Below are 10,982 nucleotides of genomic sequence, written 5' to 3'. Positions count from 1 at the left end.
CTTTTCAATGCGGCAAAAATATTGAATTAAATAATTAAATAATAAATACATAGTTAGTTATAGACCTGCCACATATACGTTAATGACTAAATTAATAGCTAAGAAAACAATTACTGCGCTTTCATTCTAATCAAAGACATAATAATAATTAACGTTTTTTAGCAATTTTGCTTGAAAGATTTTCATTTGACGCGAAAAATCGTTAAGCATGAATTACGTTCCAGGTTTTTTAATTAATAGAAACAAGCAATGAAATTATATATCCAGGATAATCCAAATTTACAATTATGTCTGAAAGAGTGACTATCCGAAAGTGAGTTTTTCATTAAATTTTAAAAGCAGTTATTAGGAAGTGTTTAAAATATACATAGGTATTATGTTGATTACTGTAAGAATGTATGTATAAACAAAACATTTTGTAGAGAGGACATCTACCTCAAAATTTGCTTTACATTGTGAAACAGAAAATATTATATTATCGTATTTATTACAAGGCGGCACTGAAAATAAATAAATAAATAAATAAATAAATAAATATGGCATCGTAAAGCTTAAAACTTCATTTATTATACAGTGCATGTCAATAACTTTAGCATCATTTAAAAAAAATGTCTGATATATTGAATTATTCCATGTTTCTGTACTATCACATATCGTCAGAAAGTTAATTTTGTATCTCTGCAATTTCACTCAGAGTTATCTTTTCGAAGTTATACATTTCGTTTTGTATTATACTGTTTCTATTGAAATCTGGTGACTACTGATTGTTGCAGTAATTTATACCATTCAATCATCGGTATTTTCTCTACTTTTATTATGACTTCGTTGGTTACTTTATTTTCAATTCCATTTAATTTCATCTTTATTAAATTTATTATTTGCGCACTCTTACTTTTTTAACAACTTCTTATCTTTATCTATTGGAATTTTAATAATCAATAAATACCTAACAGATACGTATGTATTGTCTTGAAGTTGCAGCAATATAACTTACTTAAATATCAATGTCAAGAAAAGCTTGTTTGGACAATGGACAAAGAACTGAACAGGAAAGGCATATAAATATCGTTGTATAGATACAAAAAGGCGTTATAATCAATTTGGAGGAAACTGGAAAGGAAAAAAGATTGGGTTCTAAATTAGAATTTAATAGAAAAGTATCTTTTCAGGTATGGACAAATGCTGATTATCATTTTTAACAACATTTCGTTATTTGCTATAAAGTTGACTGCTAATACCCTCTCTGCGTATCTGTAGTGATAGAAAATATTTTTTAGCTACAAAAGAAAGGACCCCGCAGGTCCTTATGGAAATTGACTTTTGGTCAAATTTACTAAACCTTTGAGAAAAAATAACTCATTTTGAACATCTACTCCGTTGAAATTTTTGCAGTAAATATGGAAACCATAGCATTTTCAAGTAAAGAATGAGAAGAGTTTTTAAATAAAGCAGCACAAGATCCTACTTCTCATTTAAAAATTTAGGGGTTGCAACTATCACTCGAAGAGATATTTAGGGATTTATCAAATGTTGCTTATGCAACTCAACGAGGAAATATCTTTGAATCTATGGGTGTGGATGAATCTTGAGCTTTGTGTTCATGAGAGTTCGGGGTCCTTTGTAAAGATACCGTTTAAATATGTAGGTAATGTTATGTTTATTTAGACATTTACGCAATTATACTTATTATACAGCGGCCATTTTCTGTTTTTTCGTATTATTTTACAATTAGATAGAGATGAAGGATCTGTTAGCAATTAGATACTTGTCCGTAGAGTATAACATAAGGTAATAAGTAATTATAATGCTAAATTATTCAATGAAGTCTAGTAGAAAACTAATATTCGTCTTTTCTCTTCTTTGCACAGATAATAAATTCAATAACAATTAATACAAATTTTCTAAATTAATTTAATGACAAATCAACCTCTTTTACCTGAATTTTTGATGATGAAATATTAAAAAGCAATTAAGCCGCATTTAATAAACGACAACAATATATCAATTGAAGAATATTTTCATAATCCACAAATGTGTCTAAAAATTATGTATTAATGATGAGATAGTGTCTTCAGCACAATGTTACCACTCAGTTTGAGTCATAAATCATGAAGATCTCCATATCTGCGTTGCATAATTGAATAGGACCCACTGAATTAATTTCTTTTGACCTTAAAAAAAGAAATTTCATTAGACAATATGGTTGTGCAAATACCGATGCGTATATTTTTGGGGGCTGGTATAAATACGAATCCTTTTTTATGTGAATGCATCAGTTTGAAGACAAGCTTTAGTGAAACAATATACTTACAATGTACAAGTTGGTGAGTAAACAGAAACTGAAAAATATATTAAAAATTAATTGCTCTCTAACGAATTAAATTATGGACGTGGATCAAAGATGCCGCCAAGTTTTTATGTAGATTGATGAAAATGATTATTGCTTGCACTTCCAGCATGTCAGCAATGGGTATTTAGTTTGGTTTTAACTTTCTTTTGAATATATTATGATATTTAGGTATATAAAAATTAATTACTGTGTTTTAAATTTAGGAATTACAAAATTCGACTAATATTGAAAATAACATTAATAGTTTAACTTTATTAAAATTATTTAAATTCCTTTAAATTTTATATGAACCACCTGTTTTCATTTTAGAACTGATATAATCATTTCAGTATTTTTGATTTCTAAGTGAAAGGATTTCGGAAGATAAAACTAAATATTTAGATATTATTCGTTTCTGGTTTATAAGTTTCAATATTATGGGGACAGTGAACTTGATTTTTGCCATTCATAATTAGATCGAATAATTTTGTTTCTAAAAATAATAAACTAAATTTAAAACAGTCTTCACGACCGCTATAAAAATTATTCTGATTGAGGTAGATATTATTGTTTTCCACTCATACAGTGTGACCAGTATAAAAAATTTTTGACACGTGAGATTTTAATAATACTTAAATTTGTCAAGTAAGTAGAGAAACAATATTGTAGATTATAAATAATTTTCAGGCATTTCAAATGCTTTCTACATTTTAATGGAAACACAAATTCAATAAATAAAACTTTTGAAGCGCTATAAAAAAGTATTCTTCAATAAATATTGAGGGGTCTTAAGCGAAGCTGAATAACGTCACGTTACCATAATTTTAATAAAATAATCCCTAAAATAATTTTCGAAAAAATTGATTGCAAAAAAAATCGTAGTAGTCTATGAATTAGCAACCGGATCATTAAAATCGCACGAGTAAAAAATTTTTTAAATACCATTTGCTGTTTGAGGTGAAATTACGTTTTTCGTTCGTAAAAGTCAGTTTATGTATTATTGCAAAATACAATATTTTCCATTGCTCAAATATAAGCCATGTCAGGTTCATTATAGAATAATTCGCTGATCCAATTGATCAGTATTTTTTATTCATTATGGTATTATGAGTACAGTAATCTCTAAAACGGAATATGCTAATAAAATATGGTAATTTTCACAAGTAACATACACTGTTTTGGAAGGAATTGAATTTCAATAATTTATAATTGGAGCTACATTTTCATTTCTACGAGAATTAATTTCTATAACGAAGTATTTTGGGACCTACGTTCCTTGTTAGTATTACTGGAATAAAGTAACTCAATTTCACTAGTTGAATAATGAAGAAATAATAAACCTATAAAAAATCAAATTTAATTTATTTACTTATTAACATTAACCTTTACATTTATAGTAATAGACATTTCGTTTTTTTTATCACATTTAACTTCCTTTCCGTTAATAATAACCCTTGTAGCATTGATGCCATCATTTTCGGAACGCATAACGTCTGCTAAAGTTTGTGAAGAATTTGCACAAGTTACAGACGTCTCTTTTTGTAAGGAACAGATAGGTATATTCCTTGGATTTTCCTTGCAATATCAAATTTGTTAGATATAAACTCCTCAATATAATTTTCTTCTTCCATCCACCATGCCGTTTGATGGTTGTAAGATCAGCACCTTTATTGTTGTTGTTGTACGCCTTATACAATGGCCAGTATATGCTTCTGCATTTGCGATATTCAGGAATGAAGCAACTATTGAAGGTACCTTCGCCAATGTGATGATTCCAACAGGTTGAGAAGTACATTTTTGATTGATGTATCTTAAAAAGAATGTGTCTTGTGTTAGGCGAATTGGGTGCAGAGAAATAAATTTTCTGTATATTTCAACAGCATTCACGCAAAATCCTTCTTCATAATTTTAAATTTTCTTGAAATGCTCGTCTTGGTGTCAGGTAATTAAACAAGTAGGTAACTGCCAATTTCCTGTACGTCACTAATTTTCAAATGAGTCAATTCGCAGCATCGACAGGCACCAGAAACCTCCATTATTAGTGCAACCTAAAATAATTCAAAGTTCACTATATACCTAACATCACGTAAAAGGTTACCTTAATCATTAAATATTTTTTATCGGAAGCCCCAGTCAAAAATGTTTCAATATGTGCTCTTTCCAATACTGCTTTATATCCTTTAGATTCACTCTTCAATTAAGCAGTAAGCTTGTTATATTTTTCAATATCTATATTTTGTAGACCTTTATAGTAGCCTTCAACATATTTCGGCCACATAGATGATATTACATATTTTTTCTTCAAATAAAAAAAATACGATAGTATGACTTCTTCATTTATTGTAATTACTCTCCGTTTTTCCCTCCATTCGTTAAATTCTGCTTTCTCGTAATGGTCCCTGGATTTCGCTGGCAATAAATGGAAAATTGCTTCTTGAACTTTTTTCAAAAACAGCCACAGGAACACAATTACTTTCTTGCATTTTTACCAAATTCAGATAGAACTGTTTATTAAATAATTGATAATAACAAAACCTACAACATTTCATTACTAGTAAGAAATATCAAGTTGTGCGAATATTTTTTTATTAAATTCCAGTAATCCCGACTCCACAAATATGTGATGTGATTATGGATAAAACGTTGTATTGCATTCGTGTTTTTATCCACTTAAGAATATTAAATTCTCGACTATGTTCTCGCTTTTAAATATTCTTGCGTGGATAAAATGCTACTTAAAACACTTATACAATAAATAACTATTATTTTCGATCAGGATCGGGATAACAAATATTGCTTTAGGAAAAATATCCACTTTCATCTTATCATCCGTAGGTATATTTAAAAATTAAAAGTTGAAAACTAATTTCAGATTATAAAATATCACCTGATTCTTTACATTATATAATAATAAATGCAAATGAATGTGCTTTCATTATGGTGTGGTTAACCCATCCTTTCATTTGCAATTCCTAAATTTATCATCCACTGTATCCTTGGGACGATGTAAAAAATTCCACTTAATCTGTTTCAATTTACGTTGGAGATGTTTCTAAATGTCACATATTTGCATAAGAAATCCTTTTGTTTTTTTTTATTATAGTATTTAAATACATTTTTCTATTGAAAAAATGTAGTAGTAATTTCTAGTAGATATTCTAGGAAATACGGTGCTATTCTGCATTTCTTTTAGCATAGGACCTCATTCAAAGAGTTGTAAACTCTCAAAATGATGAAAGAAATTTTACCTTTGAGTAGCTTTACAAATCCTATTAGCTATTTAATAATTATTGTAGTAAATTTTTAATATCCTCCATATTTTGCAAAACCTGCATCTGTTTAGTACCAAGTAAATAATATTTTTTACACCATAATTGAATAATGTTTGTAATCTACTGCATAATTTTAAAAAACGTAATAATTATAGGCACCTACAGGATTTTTTAAAAGAAAACTATTACAAAAATATTATATAGCTTGAATTGAGACCATGGAAAAATAAGTTTAATATAATGAAATATTTTTATAGGTAGTCGCCTCCATTTTACTGGCTACGGCCTATGCTTTGCCCCAACCACAAGTTCATCAGAGAGAAATCCGCATTCTTCGTCAGAACCAAGATATAACTCCAGAGGGTCAATATGCCTGGGAGTAAGTACATTTTCAATAATGCCTTTGACAATTTTTTAACACATACGTATACATTCAAAGTTATTTAGAAGTATTACCTACCATATATGTTTGTATTTAAACCATATGACAAGAAATAAACATCTGAAATATTTTCAGTTTTCAAATTTCCCGTCGATTCGTGACTGAGAAAATGAAAAATAATTACATGATCACTCATTAAAATTTTAATCAGTATTTTCACTATTTTGCTACTATTTTTGCAGGTGCTAAGATCATAGTACTTATCGAAAACTCAAAAATGGTGTTTATTTCGGTAGTATTTTAGTTCTAAATAGGTCATTGTCATAAACTTTATATATAATTTCATCCATAACAATCTTATCTTAAGGACTTTTTATGTCTGGAATTAATTAGAAATATTTGTCAACAGGTATGAGACGGAAAACGGTATATCGGCTCAAGAACAAGGAGGTCCCAAAGCCATTGGACCCGACGTAGGAACAGCTGCTCAAGGTGGCTTCCAATACACTTCCCCTGAGGGAATACCAATTGTGCTTACCTACGTTGCCGACGAGAATGGTTTCCAACCACAAGGAGCTCACCTCCCAACTCCCCCACCAATCCCACCACAAATTGCGAGGGCGTTGCAATGGATTGCAGCACACCCTGAACCACAACTGAGACAATAGGAAAGAAATTAAGTGATATAATGTATTATTATTATTTTAGTAAAATTGTATTAGTTTTGCATGTCCTGTAGGTACAAATCTAAAAATGAATAAATACCTAGTCCGAAGTGTCACTTCATCTGAGATGTTCAGAAAAAGCTCATTTTTCTTTTTAAACCTTTAAAAGTTACTAACAAATAACTATACAAATAAAAAAACTCAGGATGCCTTTCTCTGCTGAATACTTTGATATCTTCCTTAACATTAATTTTAGAAGAATTTTGTTTTACAAATGGCATAGGTACAGCAGCGTGTTCTTAAGTAGTACAAATTAATTCAGAATGGTGCTTCAAATTATTCTATCAAAAAAAAATTATATTAACAATACAATCACCAAGTAAAAAATCTTCGATTATTTTGAGTACCTTTCTTTTTCTCAAACTTTCAACAATCACATTGCCTATTAGAGGGCATATTTTAGTGTAAAAGATTTAATCACCTTACTAGGGGCACTGAGGGAAATATCTTTGAATCATATAAGTAGATTAAATAGGCCTCAGAAAGGTCGTCATAACAAAAACATTTTGCTAAGGAAACCAGCTAATAGCTATTTTTTAGTTATTGCTGCAATTCCATTTTATTATGGTAACTTTAGTACAATCTTCTACCATAACAAAAGTTTTTAGTGCAGCTGCTAGGTTTTAATAAAATACCCTTAAACTTTAAATGGCACCCTATATTGAGTGACACCTCATTTTAAAGCTTTTTTACGACTTTTTAAATTTTGGTTAGGATATGACAATAAATTAAAGAATAAAACAAAATATCAATGAATGAAGGAATGTTATTTTATTAAATGTTCAAATTGGTTTCCCTGCGCTCTCATACAATAATAAAATCTTTGCTCGACTTCCAAATGAGAATTTCGAAACTCTTCGGACGTTATCTGACGACATTCTTCAACAATTTCTCGATAAAGAAAATTGTTTTGATTTTTCGTTTATCTGTCAATACAAAAACTTGCCAAAACCAAAACTCTGTCAGTAGGCATGATGACAGATTTTGAAAAACTGTTCTGTGATGTTCGAAAGTATTTACTATTTCCAAAAAATATCTTATTTCTGTAGAAAATAAAAGGTTTAGTAGAAAAATATTGACATTTTAATTTTAAGTCTAAACTCACGCAAAAACGGTCACCGGTGTCATGGCGTCTACGTGACGTCACATCTATGTTTGTCAAAAGGTGGTAATATTTTGTGCTGCTAGATTCAAAATATAAAGTTACGATAATAGTATATGCCCTCAAATTGTACTTTGGTATAATAATGGATACACATTATCTTTCCATGAAGAGACATTAAGAAAATCTGATACATACATAGTTGTCATCAAATGTGACATTAATTATTTCTACTTTTTTATTTGTACTGTAGTTGCAATCAGCTACACCGAAAGAGCCCTTTTGAAGCCCTGTTAAATACATACAGTTGTAGCTGCCAACTTCTGGGCCGTTTTTCGTTTATCAACATAATTTTTAAAAGTCTTCATATTCGTGGTATATTTAATTTCAATAATACTGTCTTCACAGATTCCATTAGGCGATCTTGGTATCGTTTTTGCAAAGCATTATACCACATTTTTTACATTTTTTCCCCAAACTAGTACTTACAGTTTTCCTCAATTCATCCTCCAACATTCTATCGCGACTCATGGCCGATGCGTCTGAGATTTTTCCTCCCATTTATTAATGTGATCAGAGTTGTATCATTGGTTTTGCACCGACTAAATTCAAACGCTTGTGAGACCGTCACTCTGCCATATACTTAACTCATGCCAAAAACAGCTTTGATGTCTCGTCTCTTCTTCAACCTTCATGTCACCTTCATCAGTCAATACGAGTTTGTCAAAAATGCGTAGCAGGACTGTTCTTTGTATTTCAGCACCAATTTATGCATGGGTAAACTTTTGATCACAAACATAGTATTTTTGATATTTTATTAACTCTCAGTTGTTGAGCCTTATTTTCTTTCCTTCTTTTAGAAACTTTTCAAGTACCTTACGTTTCCTGATTATGGTTTTGGTAACACAAAACTAAGCAACTGAAACACAAAATATTTAAACACACAAGACACAAGATAACATTTACATAGATGTGACGTAATTCGCTCTGATTGGTGTTCAACCTATCATGGCAGTTTGCTGTAATTTGTACTTTTATTTTATCAAAAATATTATCAATCTCGCTCATAATATAAAAATAAATCCGTTTTTTATAATCCATGAATCGTATTTTATTAGATAAATACATAATTTTAGTGATTCTTGGTTACTGTCATCATGCCTGTTCAACTGTTTTACCTGTTTTACTTTAAACGAGACAGTATTGTCTCGTCTTGTCTTCCCCGTAAAATCATCACAAAGTCGACTGATCTCCAATTAGTGAAAATTAGTTTATACAATTGCTGAAAAAGTGGAAATAATTAGTTTGTTCTACAATGAATAAAGACATGTAATCGTCATCCTGACAAAGATCGGTTGCAAACAGAAATCATCAACGTGAACAAGTCGTACATAATGAGGGTAGTCAGATAGTTGTCCTGGGTCACATCGCAATGGAACCAAATTTAGGTCTCAGGAAACTTAGAAGTACTTCAGGAAATTCTAGTACCTAGTTGCCGCCGAATCTTAAAAATTCTCAAGCCTCACCCATACAAAATTAATTTGGTACAATTTGCTTGCAGTTCTGTAAAGAAATGATTGACCATGCACGAAGGAATCCAAATTTTTTATATTCAATCCGTTTTTCCGATCAATGTACGTTGCAACTGGATGTTCGAGTAAACTGCCATAATTGCTGCTACCTGAGTCATAAAAATTCGCGCATTTTTCATGAAATTCATACGCAGCATCCGAAATGTTTGGGCGGGCATACTGGGAGATCACCTCATACGGTCTTTCTTCCTACTGGGAAATCTGGATGGAAACAAGTATCTGAATCTACTAGATCTACCAGATGATTGTGGAAGTATTAGAAAATGACAACGCTTTGCCAGAAGAGGATGTGTGGTTTAATCAGAATGGTGCTCCAACACATTATGTCGTAGCTGTGCGTGATTTTCTTACTCAAAACTTTTGAAATAACTGGATAGGCACGCAGAGGTTAAATTGAGTGGCCTCCCAGATCGTCAGATCTAAGACATTTCTATGGGGGACTCTTAAAATCGAAAATTTATGCAACACGACCGACTCACTTGAGAAGCGTTAGCGAACTGTTGAAGAATGTCGTCAGATAACGACTGAAATGTTTCGAAAGTTCATTCGGAAATGAAGCAAAGTTTTTATTATTGTATGGAAAACCAATTTGAACATTTAATATAATAACATTCTCTCATTCATTGATATTTTGTCTTATTTTTTGTAAGTAATGATTTTATTGTCATGTTCAAAACAAAATTTAAAAAGTCGTACGTCATCGTGAGCAGAATTGAAAAAGCGTTAAAATGAGGTGTCACTCAACATAGGCTGCCGTTTAAAGTTTAAGGGTATATTACATTTCTGCTTAAGGGGTAGCTTCCAAGACACCAACATTTACGCCATTACGTATCTCCCCTGAAAAGAAGATCGACGTGTCGTGTCTCAGGTTTTTCTGTTTTTTTAAATTCCGATATTTTCCAGGTGGAGTTTAATTGGAACACCTGTATATTATAAATATGAATCTAGTGTGTTACAGCAGCTGTCACTAACAAAAGTAGCTAAGCTAAGCTTTCTTTTTTACCTACATTCTTACAAGCTAACTTAATATCATTGGTTCATCAATTAGGGTTTAACGTAGGAAAATGTAAATGTCATAGGGGAATATTGTGATGAGTAAAATTGATGTACTATTAATGTAAAACTAATCAAAATATATTAGTTGCACAAAAACAATCGGGCTTGTTCCTTAATCAACTGTCATAAAAAATAACAGTCGATTTGAAGGTAAACTGGTAAGGAATAGCTACAAAAACATAGAGTAATAACAGTTATTTAATACAAACTAAATGCGGATGCGGAAAGATGCACTCTGGAAAAAAAATAAATTATCGTAATTAGAAATATTTTTGATTACACCTAGCTTTGAACATTCCTTTCTTACAGTGATGTTTGAAGTGAATGAAACTTTCCATTAACCTTTAAAGTTCAACAGCTAAAGGACTAAAAATTACACTACATATTTCATGAAATTATTTATTTTTATTTATGTTAATTTGTCTCGACAAGGTTACTACAGTCATTTCGGATTTGTTATAGCTCAAGATTTTTATTATATGAACTTGTTTCATGTAATGGTAAAAGCGTCATAGTTTTAAATT

General features: G+C 30.6%; 1 protein-coding gene across 1 annotated transcript; it reads left to right on the top strand.

Moving 5' to 3' along the window:
• The first annotated feature begins 2,275 nt into the window (after positions 1-2,275).
• On the top strand, positions 2,276-6,753 carry LOC108917930 (endocuticle structural glycoprotein SgAbd-1-like). Its single transcript, XM_018724740.1, has 3 exons — positions 2,276-2,324; positions 5,859-5,980; positions 6,393-6,753. Exons 1-3 carry the CDS (start codon positions 2,313-2,315, stop codon positions 6,649-6,651), a joined length of 393 nt encoding a protein of 130 aa, XP_018580256.1. The 5' UTR covers positions 2,276-2,312; the 3' UTR covers positions 6,652-6,753.
• Positions 6,754-10,982: the final 4,229 nt, after the last annotated feature.

This window comes from Anoplophora glabripennis, unplaced genomic scaffold (genome assembly GCF_000390285.2).
Source record: "Anoplophora glabripennis isolate ALB-LARVAE unplaced genomic scaffold, Agla_2.0 scaffold66, whole genome shotgun sequence".
Taxonomy (NCBI): Eukaryota; Metazoa; Arthropoda; class Insecta; order Coleoptera; family Cerambycidae; genus Anoplophora; species Anoplophora glabripennis.
This window is presented reverse-complemented; position numbering and strand designations above follow the sequence as displayed.